Source organism: Erythranthe guttata, chromosome 14 (genome assembly GCF_056151865.1).
Source record: "Erythranthe guttata isolate IM_541 chromosome 14, IM_541, whole genome shotgun sequence".
NCBI lineage: Eukaryota > Viridiplantae > Streptophyta > Magnoliopsida > Lamiales > Phrymaceae > Erythranthe > Erythranthe guttata.
Genome location: NC_142546.1, coordinates 9950029 through 9969709, shown reverse-complemented (window position 1 = coordinate 9969709; position 19681 = coordinate 9950029). Strand labels below are relative to the sequence as shown.

General features: G+C 31.7%; 2 protein-coding genes across 3 annotated transcripts; both read right to left on the bottom strand.

Annotated features, from left to right (window-relative positions):
- Nucleotides 1-2488: 2488 nt before the first annotated feature.
- LOC105954559 (dirigent protein 18) lies at nucleotides 2489-3339 on the bottom strand. The gene has a single exon (XM_012978231.2). It carries the CDS (start codon nucleotides 3337-3339, stop codon nucleotides 2572-2574), a length of 768 nt encoding a protein of 255 aa, XP_012833685.2. The 3' UTR covers nucleotides 2489-2571.
- Nucleotides 3340-7405: 4066 nt separating this feature from the next.
- Nucleotides 7406-13682, bottom strand: LOC105954686 (C2H2 and C2HC zinc fingers superfamily protein). Of its 2 annotated transcripts, XM_088813620.1 has the most exons (11): nucleotides 13522-13609; nucleotides 13414-13488; nucleotides 13251-13331; nucleotides 13140-13167; nucleotides 12763-12845; nucleotides 12026-12058; nucleotides 9944-10022; nucleotides 9780-9832; nucleotides 8664-8724; nucleotides 7796-7878; nucleotides 7406-7721 (listed from the first exon to the last, which is right to left on the bottom strand). In XM_088813620.1, the coding sequence occupies exons 2-11, from the start codon at nucleotides 13432-13434 to the stop codon at nucleotides 7629-7631; spliced, it is 615 nt and encodes a 204-aa protein (XP_088669746.1). In that variant the 5' UTR covers nucleotides 13435-13488; nucleotides 13522-13609; the 3' UTR covers nucleotides 7406-7628. The 2 variants fall into 2 exon arrangements, with proteins under 2 accessions (XP_088669746.1, XP_012833820.2); XM_012978366.2 differs by having other exon boundaries at nucleotides 13414-13682.
- Between the last annotated feature and the right edge of the window lie 5999 nt (nucleotides 13683-19681).

Genomic DNA, 19681 nt, shown 5'->3' with positions numbered 1-19681 from the left:
TAAGAATATCAAACAAATCAAGTCAAATTATTATTTCATGCTAATGTAAGACATTATTTTTTTCTTCTCTAAAGTATAAGTTGATATGCAAAATAATCATTACAAATACTTATGTTACAACATTATCGAAAATACAAAAAAAAATCATAATGAAAAATGCTAGGAAAATTAAATAAATAAAGTAATTTATATAATAAAAAATTAAAATAATTAATTCGTAATAAATGTAATAAAAAATAAAAATCTAGTTAATAATGCGTTTTATTACTTCATTAAATATTTAATGGAATAATATTGAAATATGTTACTTATATATACCATTTATTAAATTATTTATGACAATTTAAATATATTTCATTCCATTAATTGACATATTACTATTCAATTAATATATTATAATTTCCTAAGATTGAGTATATAAAAAAGACAACTCGATACAATATTTTATTCCATTAATTGACATATTACCATTCCATTAATATAATAATGCATTAATAAACTAAATTAATGTACAATTATAAAACAATATAATTACTATATAATGAATTAGTGATAATATATTAGCACTCAACATTTCAATGTAGTTAAGTGAAACAAATCAAGAAAAAAAGACGAAAACAATAAGTTTCCAAAAACAAAAACGACAGATGATCCAACTTTACACGAATTAAAAAATGAAATATATAAAATTTTAAATAGCGAAATTGCATATATAACCATATACTAAATGAGCTTGATGAAACAATATTAAAAATAATTACAGACATATATAAAGAATAGAAAATTGATAATTGCATATAATGTTTTACATTTATCACTTCGATAACGGTCTTTTAAGGATTGAAAAAAATGAGTATTTTTTCTCGCACAATTCATATGAGATTCACGAAATTCTTTCTATTCCTTTGACGCAACCAATGTCGTCACACATAGCCCATATGTCGATATTATCCATAATATCTACAAAAATAACATAAACAAACAACAAATAACATGTTAGACTAAATACATGTATATGTGTAAATAACCATTAGACACATACATTATATCAAAATAATGAAATAAAGAACATGTAAAACTATGAATATATTAACAACAAAAAAATGCAATATTTCCTCTTTGCAGCCATTTCGGGCTGACCTATTTTTTTTATTTTTATGCGAGTGTAAAATTCGGGTGGAGAGTATGAGTGAGTGAAATGGATTGGAATGAGGGGTATTTATACTTGAATTTTATATAATAAAAAAATAAATAGTAAGTTCTTATGGAAATACACATTTAATGTTATAATCTTACCAATTATTTGATTAGATATTTTCCATGAATTAACCATATGAATCTTACCAATTATTTGATTAGATATTTTCCATGAATTAACCATATGAATCAAAACCAATCAACTTAAATAGGTAAGAAATCAAATTATATGACATAAAATTGGGGAATAATTGATAATTTATAGTAAAAAAATATTTGAAATTCAAAATTTGGAATACAAAAATTTTAATTTCAAATTTTAAATGTTGTTTAGTTATTAATATTTATAAAATTAAATTAATACATATACATTAAGTTGGCAAAATATTTAAACAAAAAAAATCCATGTATAGTGATTAATAATTATTAATGATTTGTAAAAATAATAATTATTAGTATTATTATTATTATTATTTTCGAATATTATTATTAAAAAAACTAAATTCCAAAATATATATCATAAAAAATGAGTGTTCTATTTAAAAAAAAAAAAGACATTCGAAAAATATATTTCGGAGAATTAAATTAAAAATGTGAGATAAAAACAATTAATCAACCGTGTATAGATAATTAAATATAATAATAATTATTTCGCTATAAAAAAATAGTGTGTAAAATATGATATAAAAAATCGAATATTCGTTAAAAATTGAGTGTTCTGAATTTAAAAAAAAAAAAGAATAGACGAAAAATATAGTTCAAAAAATTAAAACTATAAAAAATATAATATTTTTAGAAATGATAGGAAATTAAATTCCTGAAATATTATATGTAAATATGTGGTAATTATTAAATGATTGTGTAAATGTGAAATAGGAAAGAACTTAAAGACATACCTAAATAAAAATGACACATAATCAATTGAAGAATCCACCTCATCAATTGAACTCCAACTAAGCAATTTTGACAAATGACATCATCATTTGCCACATGTCAATCATTGAGGGCATAGATTCTCTTTTTATATTATATATAGATGTGGAGAACATTAAATATGGCGGGGTACTTTTGTCATTAAGGACATATAAGTTTTGAATACACATAAAATCGCAATGAATCTTAAAAAATTGAATTGGTTTTTATTTCCCTTGATATTTAAATAAAAAATGAAAACATGAAATATATAATTTGATGAATCGAATGGTAAATCGTAAGAATTTACTAACCATGACACTAGATTTCGTTGTAACAGCAAATTAAACACACAAATTACAGAGCTCCGATCCATATATAATAATAATTCAAGAATCCTTAGTATTGAACAAGCACAAAAAACAAATCGAAACAAAACAAAACAATATATATATATATGGATCAGTAAGTAAGATGGACAGTGATCCTGAGCAAGGTCTCGACGCCGTCCAAAACATGCTGGCCCGCCGGAATGAGAGACCTGACCTCCGCAAATCCGCAAGCATTCTTAAACTTACCGGTCCCACCAGTCACCGACAGCCTCGACATCGTACTCCCAATCTTGTACACTCCGAAAAAATTAAGGCTGTCCCCAAACTCACCTCCTTCCATCATTGCCGTGAAAGCCATCATCTGTGTCGACCCGTCTGCGGAGCTCGCGACGTACACACCCTGCGCCTTCCCCAGTTGCTGCGACCCCAATTCCGGCGCTGACGTCAGATAATCGTCAATCACCGTAATTGTCCCAAACCCTAGCCCCAACCCGTCGGGACCTAGTTGCGCTGAGTTTATGTTATTATTACTATTACTATTACTATTTGGGGTGCCGGCAAAAGCGGTACCGATTAAGCCGGTGCCGAGTGGGATTCCGTTAGGGTTGATCGTGGGGATTGCGCCATTGGAGTTGGGAATGGCTACGCCGCCTTTAGGGGGGAGAAAGCCGAGGGGGCGGGCGAAGGGGACTTGGCCGCTGTAGATGTTACCTAATAAGCCGGTGATGGGTCTCGCGGTGGGGTTACTGCCGCCTAGAATGTCGTGCATGAATAGCTCCAGGACTTGTGCTACCGGCGCTGCTGGCTCAACTGCTGCTGTCTTTGTTGCTAATAAAGTGATGGCTGCGAATACCAATATTATGGCACCATAAGGGTCGAGGTGTAAGAAAAAAATCATAGTTGAGGTGGGTAGATGTAATTATTTTAACAAGAGGAGGGTTTTTGTAATTTGACCATACCTCAGGGGGTGTTTATAATTTACCCTATAATTTATTTATCTTCTTTTTGTTTTTTCTCTCTAAGGCATTCTCTCTCACACGTTCTCCATCTCTCACAATTTCTCTCATCTCGTTTTTTTCTCTCATCTCTATCTTTCTCTTGTTCCCAGTAGTTGCACGAAGGCAGGAGCAGGGGCGGTGGATCTCTGTGGTGGAGGCGGCAGCGGCGGGTGGATGCGACGACGGCGGCCGGTGAAGGCGGCGCCGCGGCGGACGGGCCGGTGGAGGCGGCGACAGCGGGCGGGGGCTGTGAATATGGTTGAGGTGTTATGGAAAGTATATTTTTGACTAATCAATTGGATATGATTTCCTCGTGTTTTGAAAGATTTTTGCTTGATTTGAGTTTAAATGTCATATCTAGGTTTTCCCAAAGTTGGTAGGCGACTACAATCGCGGCGGTTGCGAGCGTGGGTTGCTAGGGTTTGTTTCTTCAGACAATTCGTACGCTCGGTTCCGAAAGTCGATTATTTGACTCTACGGCACGGGTTTATCATGGTATATAGAAAATTTTCCATTTAATTATTCTTTATTATTCAACTTGAGATTATTCATTTGATTAAATTTGAATTAATATATTATTAAAATAATTCGATCAGGCACACCTTGCACCCCAAAGCCATGCTAATTTCGATTTTCAGAAGTATATCAATCGATCACTCGAAGAGGACTTCAAAGTTGTCGGAATTAGGTTAGTTCCTCATTTTCATATTAAAAAAAAATTAAACTTAAATTTGCTAATTTCTTGTAAAATTCTAACCAATTATTATTATTATTATTATTATTATTATTATTATTATTATTATTATTATTATTATTATTATTATTATTATTATTATTATTATTATTATTATTATTATTATTATTATTATTATTATTATTATTATTATTACTAGTAATTGTACCCGTGCGATGCACGGGACAACAAATTGCATTGTTTTGATGTTGTAAGAATATAAACAAACGTTTGATGTATCGTATGATCAAAATTCTACTATACTGGAACATCATTAAGTATACTACATACAAACAAAAAAAGGAAATAACTTTACTGTTGAATAATTTTCCAAATGAATTGAATCAGCTAATACCAGTAGATTGAAAATTTAAACCAGGAAAAAAATCATCAACTATGTCTTTCATGTTGAGCTTAAAAGTAATTAGATTTAATAACTTTGTTAACTTAATCAAAACTAAACTATCGACATAAAAGGCCATCTATACATCTTGCATTGGAACTAAGCCCTTCTCCACTGCCTAATTTTCAGGCTGTTTTGCCACTGGAATTAACAATTGGAAAATTAAGAAACAAAAATAAATATAAACAATAAATTAAATATCGCATACAAACAATAAGTCTTGAAGGTCGACTTCCAATAGCTTGTGGCTCCGCCCATTTTTGGTTAATTCTCTCAAATCATCCCTTTCAATAATATGTCCAATAACATATAAAATGAAATAATTGTTATACATAAAATTTGATAATTTTGGTATAAATTAATGAAACACATAATTTAACAAAATGAAATTACCTATAAGCCATGATGGAAAGATGTAAACTAATTGCCACACAGTCAATAGGATGAAGAAGAAGATAAGAAACAAAATTTAAAGTCGGTTACAAAAAGAAGAAGCCTTAAGTAGGGAAGAAATAAAATACAAATGTTGCAGACATTCTGTAAAACGATGTCACAAAATCCGCTAGGGATGAAAATCAGATTTATTACCCTTTTCTGTAAAAATCGAAAATCAGATTATTATAAATAATATCTAGGAGAATTTGATGAAAATCGATAATAATATTTAAAATAATATTTAGGAGATAAAAATTTGATAAAAAAATCAAAAAATAATATTTAAGAGATAAAAATCGAAAATAAAATTTAAAATAATAGTTAGGAGATAAAAAAATGATAAAAATCGAAAATAATATTTCAAATAATGTTAATGAGATAAAAGTTGATAAAATATGAAAATAATAATTAGAATAATATTTAGGAGATAAAATATGATTAAAATCAAAATTATTATTTAAAATAATATTTAGGAGATAAAAATTTGATAAAAATCGAAAATAATATTTAGGAGATAAAAAAACTAATAAAAACATGATAAAACTCGAAAAAAAATATTTAAAATATTATTTAGGAGATATAAATTTGATAAAATTCGAAAATAATATTTAGGAGATAAAAGTCTGCTAAACGTTGAAAATTATATTTAAAATTATAGTTAGGAGATATAAATTTGATAAAATTAAAAAAATATTATTTATAATAATATTTAGGAGATAAAAATTTGATAAAAATAAAAAATAATATTTAGGAGACAAAAATCTGATAAAAATAAAAAATAATATTTAAAATAATATTTAGGGGATACAAGTATGATAAAATTTGAAAATAATATTTAAAATAATATTAAGGAGATAATAATTTGATAAAAATTGAAAACAAATTACAAATATGACGGGTTTCTTAGGGTTGCCCTAGCGTTTCTTTCTTTTATATATAAGATTATTATTATTATTATTATTATTATTATTATTATTATTATTATTATTATTATTATTATTATTATTATTATTATTATTATTATTATTATTATTATTATTATTATTATTATTATTATTATTATTATTATTATTATTATTATTATTATTATTATTATTATTATTATTATTATTATTATTATTATTATTATTATTATTATTATTATTATTATTATTATTATTATTATTATTATTATTATTATTATTATTATTATTATTATTATTATTATTATTATTATTATTATTATTATTATTATTATTATTATTATTATTATTATTATTATTATTATTATTATTATTATTATTATTATTATTATTATTATTATTATTATTATTATTATTATTATTATTATTATTATTATTATTATTATTATTATTATTATTATTATTATTATTATTATTATTATTATTATTATTATTATTATTAATTTTTATTAATTTTTAATTTTTGTTAATTTGTCAGCCCACCAATATGGTTCTTTGCAGTGTTGTTTCTACTCTTCAATACTCACGGTGAGTGGATAAAGAGCCTCTATATTAACAACAAAAGTTACAAGCCCAAATGGAAGCAAAACAAATGAGGCTACAAGCTCAAAAAAAAACTGAGCAGATGAGAATTGCAGTAATGCAAGAACAAGAAAAGAAAAGATTTGAGAAAGACATGGATCCCGAGTCAGCACCTACACTTTAGGGCAAAAAATGGATTATTGATCATCATCCTTGGATCCTTGAACAACAAAGAGAAAGCATCAGTCGTGCATGCACGAAAAAATAAGTCAATATTTACGGATTCTAATAATTAGTTTCCAAGCATTCTCGTAATTCCTGTTTTATTTTGTTTTTGCCTATAGTTGGAGGGATGTTCCAACATTTTGATGCTATCATATTTTATGTTTTTAATATTTATGTTAAATAATACGAAAATTTTAATAATTAATACCTTGTATACAAATAGACAAAATAAATAAACTACTGAAACTTACAACATAATTAAACATTATAAAATATTAAATAAGATGCGTAATATAAAAATTAAATTAATCAAGAATTATATATGATTTATTAATTAAATATATGAATTAAAAAAATTATTTTTCAATTTTTATGTTAATAAATCATATTTTATTATAATTTAATATTTAGATAGCTGTTTTATAGAGAACCAAAATGTACCAATTGGAGCAAAAATTAATTTGGAGAGTGTATAAGTGAGACCCATTTTTAGAGAGGAGTTAAGGAGAATGAATGTGAGTATGTGGCATGTGGAGCCCATGGTTTGGAGAGTGGATTTGGATAGTTAACATTGTGGATGCTCTAATAGATTAATTTGAAAAGAAATCAATTTGTTCATCCTAAAAGCAAATAATGAAAGCATCACAAGAATAAAAAGATTCAAGGCACGAAAGAAGAGAAAATACTAACTTCAAAGTCAAATAAATATTATATACTCAACTTATGAGTAATCATCAAAGTCTGATTTAGTTTACCAACAAACAGTGATTAGAGGAACTCAATAAAACAACAAACTATATTAACCCACCGACCGCCGAAACCAGGCCATATATATTCCTTGTATAACTATTTGCTACAATGTTTGGGGACAAATAATCATTAGAGTAAAATAAATATGAGGCGACGAGATCATTTTTTAGAAGAACCGAAACCTCCAAATCCCATCAAAGCTGCAACATCAGGGTCGATCTCAGGTTCTTCCTCTACTACTGTCTTCTCTTTCTGATATATTCATTCGGTCAGCCATTAGCAATTCACAAAAATAAGATTACAAAACCAAAACACTACTAACTAACCTTCTTCTCTTTCTTTTTCTCTCTACGCTGACGCTTTCTTTCCTCCTCTTCTTGTTGCTGTTTCAAGATCCTTTCATCGAAATCTATGATGACAACAGAGACAACATTACCAATAATGCAGAATTTTTAGTTAATCATGGATAATCTCCCCAACCAAACGGGGCCTTAATAAGTATGATCTAGGTTTACATTGTATAATAATATATTAATTATTGCACCCCATTCAGTTGTGTCCTTATTAATTTGTCTGACTATGTTAACAATAAGGCCTCGTTTAGTTGCCAAGATAAGCCATGATTAACTAAATAGTTGGACTTAATTTGATGTTTGGTATCCTCAATAAATTGCCGGGTCGACCCGCCAAAATTATATAATCATGGTTTATCTTGCCTTATCTGGGCTTATCTTGCCTTCTAATGAGGTTTTTTTTGTTGGACGTTGCAAGCTCCAATAAAATAATTGGGTTTCATTAGATTATTTAATCTTATCTTGGCTAATCTTATCTTGCCAACCAAACGGGGCCTTAAGGATAAACAAATAGAACAAATAGAGACAAAGTTCAGAAGTAACTAGAACATACTGGGAAGGGTTTCGTTTTCTTTTTGAAATGATGCATACATACATGCTTCTTTTTCAAATTTCAGATTAACATTTGCAACGTCTGATGTTGCAAAAAATATCAAAATAATACACCTTTCACGAGAACAAATAACCTTGCATTTTTTTCATATGTGATCCGTGCATGATAATTTTGCATTTCAATATTTATTACCACTTCCAAAATTGACAATATGATTCTAGAGAAACTTCCCGCTGGATGCAAAAAATGAAAACGAGAATCGTGCCATATATTAATTGAAAATATTACCTTGCTCTGTAAAGCCTCCAGTATCTTTTCGCTTCTTGAGAACCTCAAACCGGTCCTTCACCTGAGTACCAAAGTAAAGTTAGTAAACATAATCGAGTATTGTACAAATCTGATGACAGACCAAGGCTTTTCGGTGTGTAACGAGATGAAATTAGACGGTAATTCAACAAAGTAGCAGTGACAGGACAATTAAGAGGCCCGTGACTTCGAATCTCGACTGCCACCCATCAACTAAAAAGTTCAATATGCAAGGTTTCACTATAAGTGATTTCCAGCATGGGGTGTGTTAGAATTATTAAATACACATGGCATACATCTTACAAATTAAGCTTTTCGATGTGATTGTCAAACAAAGACTTTTCCGTTTGCGGTATACTTAGAACCGTATTTCTTGCATATGATATGACCAATTAACTTGTTATATGATTTGACTACGGCTGTTCATGGGTGGGTTTTCACCAAAAACCGAGCCATTTTCTACCCATAAATTATGGCCGATAATGAACCAACAACAACCATTAAAATCAACCACCATTTAAAGGCAGGCCCATAATTTCAGCAAATCCACGTATTGTATAGGGTCGGTTAGTAATTTCTGAAATATTTAAAATTTGGTTGACCATAACACGCGACCAATCGAAATTTTATAAAAAAAACAATAATTAGTTGGTTAATTATATAAAAAAATTATTTAACCATTCATATTTATTTGCATTTAGAAAATACACAATATTTAAGAAAATAACTACTAAGATTAAAATTAAATAAAAAAAAGTATTAGTGAATTACAATAAATAAATTAAAAAAAAAAAAAAAAAAAAAAAAAAAAAAAAAAAACTTGCCCACCATGTTAACTATCTAGAGGGAGAAAGTACTAGGGCTTGCTTAGCAATGATGAATTCGGTGCAGATCAGTGAGAAACATCCAGTCCTAGGCTAGCCGAGGGTGATATCAAAGCAAGGAAAACTATGCAGTAGTAGAATAAGTTCCAGGACGGATTTTCAGGATTACGACTAACGTTTTGAGTTAAAATAATAGATTTAAGTTTTTTTAAACATAAGTAGGAAGGTAATGTATGCTCTAAGAATCAATAGAAATAATATACTAGAGACCTACCTGCTCCAAGGTTGCCCTTTCAGACCGCATAGACATACCCAAAGCTCGTTGATCTGGGAAAAGAATCAATAGATGTATCAGCAATTACGAAGCACATCCAGGAAAAGCAGCCAAAACCCAAAAAAAAAAAAAAATTTGATGTGTTAAAGTAACAGATAACATACGCTTCTTTCCATTTATATGGTCCAAGTAGTTTGCGGAATCTTTTACTACACATTCACAAACTGAGCAGTAGTATCCAGCCTGCAACAAAAATGACTGAAGTTATATGACTTGCATTGGAACAAGAATGGGAACTTATTGAGCATAATTGTATCATAATCTTTAAAAGATGCAGTCATCACACTTGAAACGGAAACTAATACTTCAATGTTTCCTTTGGTTGCCGATAATACAGGAACTTAATTCTAGATCGTAAGCATATGCTTTTCAATATCAGATACATAGAACCCCAACAGAAGCAAAATTTTCTGTATCTGGATGCAGAAGGTATATAACACTATAGTTTTTCTCTGTTATTACTATTTGCATGTAAGGTCAACATAATCATGTGATGTTTACCGAAACTAGTCAATGTACTGCTACTTCATCATCCCACGAAGTCGAATACATACTTTAAACACCCGCGTGAAGATGAAAAGGGCATTGTGGTTACGTTTCCAGGATCATACATATTTAAACCACAAAATAGACATTTCATCTAAATTTTGTTTTAAAAAATCCTCATGAAGATCAACTTAAGTACATATGAGTTTCTTATAAAAAAAAAAAATACATGAAATTTACTGAAAAATTAGCCTATATCCTACAACTAATCATAATTTTAATCAATCATCTCATATCCAAAGTAAACAAAACAGCTCCTAAGGGGTATGTTTGGTTTCATTTCCAAAACTAATTTCCAGTTCTATACTATTCATAAAACTGAGATCATGTTTGTTTCATAATTTTATCCAGAAAATCCCATTTTTTCTTATCAAATTTCTATTGAAGATACACTATTCATTAATATTCACACTCTCTCTCTCCTCCCATTTCTCTCTCCTGATTAATATCTACACTCTCTTTCCTCCCAATTTCTCTATCCACTACCACTACCATCCCCAAGGTCTTCTATCTGGGTGCCTTCCCAACTATCATGCAGTATATCCAGCCTCCAACAGAAGATTCAGGCAGTTCTAATAGTTTATACTTATTTGGTTAGAGCAGAGAAATTTTTGAGTGGTTTTATAATTAGGTTCAATTACTGTTTCTGTTTTTTCATCTGCTTAATAGTGAAAAATCATGAATTTTTAGGTGATAGTTTAAGAACAAAAATACATTTCTGATGACGTATCATGTGATTTAAGGGAGCGACATAATCCAGACCTAATTTAGACTCTAACGAGCGCTTCTCAAATTACTATACACTGTATTCTTCAGGCAACATAATGCTTGACTTGCAAGTTAGAAGGCTGGCTTCGAATGTAAACTGGAAATGACACTCGAAAGATAAATGAACTCAAATATATAACGGCCATTCTGGTCAAGTTGTTTTATCATTAAAGGAACTCAAAGATAAAGGAACTCAAATATATTACATGGCAAGCGTAAGCGTAGTATGCTTATGTATAAGTAATACGGAAAAAGCTAACAAAAATTATCAAATCAATTAATACGAAAGAAATTCGAATTTGAATCTTAGTTGTCCAACAAAACCAGACTAATGTAGGCATATTAAGATGAGAAAAAAACGTAGACAAATTATCAATTTATCATCTAAGAGTCATTCAAACAAATTTCTTTTGCACTTCCTTCCATCAAGACAATCACGTTTTTTTAATACGAAATCAATCTAGATAAATAAAAATTCACAAACAAATCAAACTCCCAAACGTTAAATGAACACAAAAAGAGTTCCACTCTAAATATGACTCTTACAGCCACTCAACATCTTACGAGCACTAAGTACTTATAATTTCACTAGATACTTATCCCCTCATAAGATAATTCTTGCAGCCCATAGCATGGTTTCATACATAAAGTGCTTAAAATTTGCTTAAGATCCTCATCATGTAGCATATCATATTAGAACCATAACACAAACAATAGCTCCTTCCTGACTTTAACATGTTTCACTTTAAATTCATTCGAAGTTGCATCGACTTTTGTAAAAAGATCAAAAGCATCTTTTCAAATACTAGGGTCCTATTACCACAGAAGAAGAAAAAAATATAGCGAAACTAACAAAATAGAATTATCAATACCTGCTGACTAAGTGGTGCAATTGGAGTCACAACCTACAAAAGAAACACATAAAATCATTAATGCATCAATACAAATTCATATGAATGTGCTTATACAAGATTACAGAATAAAGAACAAACGAAAGCAATACAAAGGAAATTTTACTGCTGAAAAACAATATAACCAAATAAAAACAGTATAACCTTACAAATCAACTAGTTCATCTCTTAAAACTAATTTTTATGCTTTTAGTCAATAAACATCGTATAATTGCGGTATATGCAGAAACAAGTGAACATTTAGTAGCAGATGTATAACTTAAAATAGAGGAACTGATCCCGATTCCAGTTGTATTAATTGATGCTAAAGCCAGACCTTTACTCTTTCTTCTTCTACAATCTTGATTCGTTATGATCTCTTAATCAAAAGAATTCTCAATCTAAGCCCGGAATTTCAGCTTTAAAACTACAAATCCAGAAAGTTCCACATGGCACCGAGAGGACGAATCCTCAACCACTCATTGTGGAAAGCTCCTAATGAATTGAATGTGTTCATACATCGGGACAACCAATCAATAGATATTTAATATAACTCGAATTAAACAATCAGGTGTAAAAGAATTTCACCTAGTTCATTCATCAGTAGCGCAACGAAAGAAAAAAAAATACCAATTGATAGTATAACATAAATACCATCACATGCAAACAGTTAGTCGGCTAATGGTAAGTATTTCAAAATTGCCAAACGAGGAGCTAACCTGAGTCTTTCCCAATCGTGATTCAAGATCCACTTCATAATCTCTGTGCTTCAATGGTTTCCTTTGCACTGGCGGACCACTTGCTGCACCAAAACACACTCACTTGATCATTTACGCAATATTCGTTTGGTTGGGGAGATTAGCCATGATTAACTAAATAGTTGGACTTTGTTGGATGTTTGGTATCATCCCCAATAACTTGCCCAGTCGACCCGCAAATATTCTTGCCTTTGTTGGACCATCCAATTCCAAGGTCCAATTAAACAATTGGGTTTCATTAAATTATTTAGTCTTATCTTGGAACCAAACGAGACCTAACAGTATTTACGAACCAAGAAATACAAACTACACAACTGGAAGCAGAAAAAATATCTCACATTTTGTTCTTTTCCCAGCCTCCGCCTCCTAAACAAAAGAACAAAAATACCCAAAATCAGGACAGAGCAAAATACAAAATTTGAGAAGCAAAAATCAAATTGAGGTCAGACCTTCTCTTCGCGCGCGCGAGCTCGTTGCAAATACTCCTCTCTGTCAAACTTTTTTCGAAATGTGTTGTCAACTCCAGCACCCTGCGCATACAGCACCGAAATTCCGCCATTAAAATTCAGATACCATGAACTAAACATGAATATGTAAAGGAGCTCTACTTACGGAGTTGCTGGGTTGAGCCATTTTTGCAGCTCTTTCTTTCAATTTACACTAAAATCTGCACCAAGTATCAATTTGTGCGGAAACTAAATTATGGAAGAACAACCGATGGGGTTGAAGAAACACAGATTGAAAATTTAGGGAAATTGGGAGACAGAAATTGAGCCCTAGGTTTTTTAATTGGAGAATTGGACACTAGTAGCAGGGTTTTCTTTTTTCTTTTTTCCTTTTTTTTTTTCTTGTAGTTGTGCGAGTAAAACAATTATGACCCTATTTTTATGAACTAAGCCGAGCTCTTCTCTGTTGACAGGCTCGAGCTCGAGTCTATCAAACTCATTTTACTTCTTTTCTTTTTAATATTTTTTAATTATTAGTTTATAATTATTAAAATTGTTTTAAAAATTTAACAAAAGAAACAATAAATTATAATTATATAATATTTTTTAAATTTCTATTTTAATTTTTATTTATTTTTATAATATTTTATATTATTATACATTATTTAAATAAACAATAATATATAAAAAAAATAATAATAAATAAATAACGCTGGTGAGATCATGAACATTTAAAAACTGGCTTCGGCTCGAGCTCGAAAAACTCGAGTCCGAGTCCGAGTTCGAGCTTTTTTCGAGCCGGCTCATCGAGCTCACGAGTCTGCTCGGCTCGTTTACCACCTTTACTAAGCCCTTATTTGTTTACCTATATTATAAATATGGGTAAATTACAACCACCCTCCTGAGGTATGGTCAATTTTCGAAAACCCCCTCATGTTTGGGTAATTATAACCACCCCATCAACTATAAATCTTCTTACATGTCCACCCTTGCGGTTTCAAAATTAGTGGAATTTTCGAGATTATATGGAATATTATCACTTGTGTACCCGTTTTATCACTTCTATCTCCACATTTTAAAGCAAGACGATCATAATATGTGTTTTTTGGCTTGTATATATCAGATTGTGGAGCATCAGAAACTGTATTTTTACACAAAATGAGTACAAACTAGAGCAGATTCCACGAAATCTAGATTATTATGTTGATAAGGGTGGAGGTATAAGAAAAAATCATAATTGATGGGTAGATGTAATTATCCAAACAAGAGGGGTTTTTTCGTAAATTGACCATACATCAGGGGGGGTGGTTGTAATTTACCTTATAAATATAGATGGAGTGGATTAAATTAGAGGTTTGTATCCATAAATCTCAAGTGCAGACATAAAATGCGAGTAAGTCCCCAGTCACGTTTCACAAACAAGTCAATCTCTACACCAAACATAAACATGCAGTTCAGTCTCTAGCCCACCTTATTTCACTTTATACACTCTCTCCCCTCTCTCATTTCTCCTCTTTCCTCCCTTTCTTCTCTTCTCTTTTTATCTCATCTCTCTTTCCTCATATTCTTTGACCTCTGTTATTACTTCCTCTTCCCCGACCGCGAAAAAAAGCTGAAATTTCTCACAATGGCAGCAAATGGTAAATCAAACCCCCTCCGCACTGGTATTCTTGGAAGTTGTTGATACCAAGATTATCTGCACATCATTTCCGTTAAGAATGATTCGCCTCTAAGGGAGATCTATGAGTCTGTCATAAGGAAGTGGGACGATATCCATCCTGACAAATTGGTGCTCCAATACTTGGCTCCTCGTGAAAGATGTTTGTCACACTGACCTGTGACGAAGACGTGGTGAATATGGTTACATTGCATTTGATAATGCACATGAGTGTGGTCGACATTGTGGTGAGCCGCAGTGATGAACCAAATGAGCGTAGAAAGAGGGTTCGAGATGAAAACTGGTATGTCCCCATTCTATTTTGTATGCATTTTCAATTTTTTTTTTGTGATCATAGCATAGAATATAATACTTACTAGTATCGTGTTAATATAGTGATAGTGAGGAATAACTACGCTCGTAGTATCATATAAGGATACTGATAGTATCGAATGATTGTACGTCTAGTATCTTAGAAATGGAGTTCTTGTATGCAAGCATTCCACTCAAAGTACTTATTTCAATTGTTACAATTAATTTGTAGTTCACTGTAATAATCCAATTTGTTTAATTGTTTTTGCATTTTCAAGTGAGGCTATTAATTCGAACAGTATGTTGCAAATTGAATTCAATATGCTCGGAGATTCAATTGATGCATGGAGACATTGCATACGTGGGTAGAATCAAATTTTCAGAGATGCTAATTATTTTAGGTTTATGCTAAAAAACTATTGCATTGCTAATAATCGAACCTTTAAATACAAGAAAAATGATCAACAAAAGATCATAGCCGTATCCATTGTTGAAAATTGCAAATGGAGAGTTTATGCATCAATTCATAAATCAGACAAGTTATACGGCATTTGCAAATGTATTCTTGAGCACAATTGTGGTGATGGTCTTCGTACAAGGGGTCATCCCAAAGCCGATGCTACTTCGGTTTCGCAACTTATGAAACATCAATTGAGAGCTCAACCAGGTTACAGACCAATTACTATGTTAAATGATGTCCAAAGAAAGTATGATGTGGAGCTTAAGTACTATACGACATGGAGAGGTAAGGAAAAAGCAATGTATGACATTCATGGGGATGAGTCGAGTTGTTATGATAAATTGAGACGTTATTGTCGTGCATTAAAAATGCATAACCCTGGTAGTTGTGCTGATTATGAGATTGACCCTCAAACTCAAGAGTTTCTTCTGATCTTTATTAGTTTTGGAAATTCTATTTTGGGTTTCCACCGTGAGTGTAGGCAAATGATATGATTGGATGAGACTCATATTAAAAATAAGTACCACTACAAAAAAAAAATTGTTTTATGTGACAATTTCTTGTGACGAAAAATAATTTCGTCACATTTGCATGAGGATCTTACGACGAAACTCAATTTTGTCACATAAATGAAAATTTGATGTGACGAAAGTTAATTTCGTCACGTGAAGTCTATTTTATGCGTCCCGTGAAGTCTACGTGCCCTGTAATTTTCTAATGACAAAATATTTCGTCGCCTCTACCTCACTCCTGGTATACAAGCGTTCGTGAGACCTTTCTCTTCTTCAAGGCACGAAATATTCTTCCGACGAGGGCACCTGCAACGCCGGGAGGTGATCCCGGCGGGAAAGCTCCGACGATCAAGTCAGTTATATGTTTTTAAGATGTTGTTGCTGTAATATTACGTAAAAGAGCGTAAGTTAGAAGAAGTCTGTTTCTTGGAGGATCCCCTCTATTTATAGATTTTCCTTTTCTTGGCCTCCAAGGTTTCCCTTTTTAGGGTTTCTCCTTTCTCAAGTTATGTTTCTTGGGCCTTTACAATTTGGGCCTGCTTAGGGTTTACGTAATTTTTCTTCCCCCGATATCGTACTTCGGTTTCTCTTAACATCTGTTTGCGAGCAACGGTATTCCGAAGTCTTAGTTCGGTGTCCTTTCTCGTTGTAGTAAATCGACTCCTCTCAGTTCGTACTTATTTGCTTCGGTCAGAATGGCCCGTATCAATAATCTTGTTTTTTTCTTGACAAAATTAATTTCGTCACTAGAAAAGAGGCATCTATACATTTTATTTCATTCCTAATATCCTCCCATTTTTCAGCATGAACCACTTGTTTGTACTTCACTCTCATTTTCTTCTATTTTCCCTTCTCTTTCTACCATCTTCCATCTTTTGTTCTCGTGTGAATCGCCACACCGTGAACCCTCTGTCGCGCCTCCGCCACCATTCCCTTGTTTCGATTCTGGTACGGTATCTAACTTCTCTCTCTCCCCTTCTCCCCTTCTCTCCCTCTCTAGCTCTATCTTTGTCGATTTCCCTCTCCATTCATTCAATCGAATGATAAGGCTTTTGTTGAAAAGGTCCAAAATTAGTTTCTTCATCTCAAAATTAAATTAAACCGTTATATGATTTAATGTCAAGGTTTTTTGATGTTTGGAATTAAGTTGGGTTTTCAGGTACGGAATCGCCGAACCGTCAGCCCTCTCTCACGCCTCCGCCACCACCATGATCTTGTTCGATTTATGTATGGGATCTAAGTTCTCTTTCTCTCTCCATGTTTGTTGATTTCCCTCTCCCTTTGAATAGAATATATATATATATATATATATATATATATATATATATATATATATATATATATATATATATATATATATATATATATATATGGGGTGATAGAACCTTTTTTCTTAAGGTACATTTCTTTTCCATTTTTTTTTGCTCATTTAATGTCAAAACTCTGTCTTTTCAATCCACCGGTCCAATCAGACTTTCCAAATCTTTTCTTTTCCATTTAATTTTGAAGCAGCTCGACAGCGACACTCCTGCTTGGTTTTTCCTTTTCTTTTATTCCGCGCGCTGCAAAATGACGTCGTTTGGCCAACAATTGTTGACTTCCTCCGCCGCCTCGTTCGATGCCCGTTGCCGCTTCGTTCGATGCCGACCGCCATTGCCGCCAACGTCACTTCCCACCGCATTTTCCTCCAACGGCAGGCGTCTCCACTTTCGATCACATCCGAAATCGGATTACTTTTCAATATATCATATCAAAGAGTCGCCCTTCCGCAGATTTCTTCTTCGATTCTCTCCTCCGTCGTCGTTCCACCATGACTCATATCCTTCCGTAACTATTTTCTTTAACTTTTTTTTGTTTATGCATAATTAGTATGAATATTTTCATTTGTCAGATCTTTAATTTTTTCTTGATTATATTTATATATATATATAAAAAATATTAATTAAAACCCATGTTTTGATTTTCCCTTTCTTTCTGAAAGTAATTTCTTCTCGTAGAACTCAATTGAATTTAGTGTGTGTGTGTGTGTTTTCTGGCTCTGTTGTGTGCATATGTCTTGTATGTATTTCTCAACCGGAATAAACGTGGAATTCAAAGAGACCGTCACAGAGAAAGGGCTAATGCTCGCACCACCGGCAAAGAAAAGGGTAAAGATGATGGCTTCACCCCTGAACAGCGCCGTGAAAGGTAACGGCCGTTTTCTTTTAATTTTTTTCTCTGGTGCCTCGTTTGGTTGGGGAGATTAACTAAATAATTGGGCTTAGTTTGACGTATGGTATTCCTAATAACTTGTCGGGTTCACTCGTAGATGTTATGTTGTCGTGTCTTATCTTGCCTTATTTATTTGACGTGCCTGGAACTGATGAACTGATTGTGTTTTCATTAGAGTATTTAATCTTATCTTGCAAACCAAACGAGGGCTTAATTTTCAGAATTAATTTAAGAATGCAGCACAGGCAGCGTCAAGTTAAAGGATAATTCAAGTGGAATGCCCGTGCAGAAAGACAAGGTGAGTTTACAAAGTGCTGATTGCTGCCTTACCCCTTAGTGCCAGAAATTTCTTTGCATGCTAATAGAGGATGTTTAATATAAAAGATACAAGAAGAGACGATTATGGAGAAATTTAACACGAATAAAAATTCGGGTTATTACATAAATAGATTATTCAAATATCACAGAGGGAAATGGACATCAAATATTAGGATCATGAATGGGTCCCTTTGTCCAAACGGTGATGCGAAGAAGAATCTTAACACAATGGCAAAGCGTGAGAAAACTCCAAAAGCATTGGTAAGTTAACTTTCGTTAAAATGTTTTGATGTATTTGATTCTCTTCACATTAACATCTTGAAAATGCAGGTTATATATGTTCCATTTTAACCTTTAGTATATGAATTGACTTTATTTTTTCGGCTCATTCCGTATCCGACATGTTGATCAGGCTCCCTCAAACAGAAGAGACCATATAATAATAATATTCATGCTCTTACTGGCGGCTCATGTACGAGTTCGTTGTTATTTACATTGGTTTCAGTGTGTGTAAATGTGCTTCAACTAAATGTTCCGAACAACAGCTATATATCTACATGCCCATCTAATGAGATAATTAATAAGATGAGCAAGCTACGAGAAGAATTACAAGGTAATATTATAGTGAAGTTTATGTATTGATTCTTTCAACTTTTATTTTATTTAATTAATTTGCAGACAATGGGAGATGAATCGAGTGATGAATTAGATATAGTTGAACAACTTTCTTCATATGGGACAACCTTCTTCAAAACCAATAAATAATTAACACAAATCACTGTAACTATGGTTTTGAATTAATATTAAAACAAAAACAAAACATCAATCCATGCATAGCAAAGAAAGAAGAAAACATGTTGTAATATTGATAAGAATATATAGCTAATAAATTAAATTCAACAGTTGAAAACTCGAATAAAATAAAACCCTAATTCGGAATAAAAACCTAAATCTTGAATAACAA

Bases quoted from the DNA above. Each gene is read 5' to 3' on its own strand.
- LOC105954559 (XM_012978231.2), bottom strand. From the start codon at position 3,339: ATGATTTTTTTCTTACACCTCGACCCTTATGGTGCCATAATATTGGTA.
- LOC105954686 (XM_012978366.2), bottom strand. From the start codon at position 13,434: ATGGCTCAACCCAGCAACTCC. The intron at 13,332-13,413 runs GTAAGTAGAGCT...CTGTATGCGCAG, and splicing joins TGGCTCAACCCAGCAACTCC to GGTGCTGGAGTTGACAACAC. The intron at 7,879-8,663 runs GTAATATTTTCA...TTGTCATCATAG, and splicing joins TGGAGGCTTTACAGAGCAAG to ATTTCGATGAAAGGATCTTG.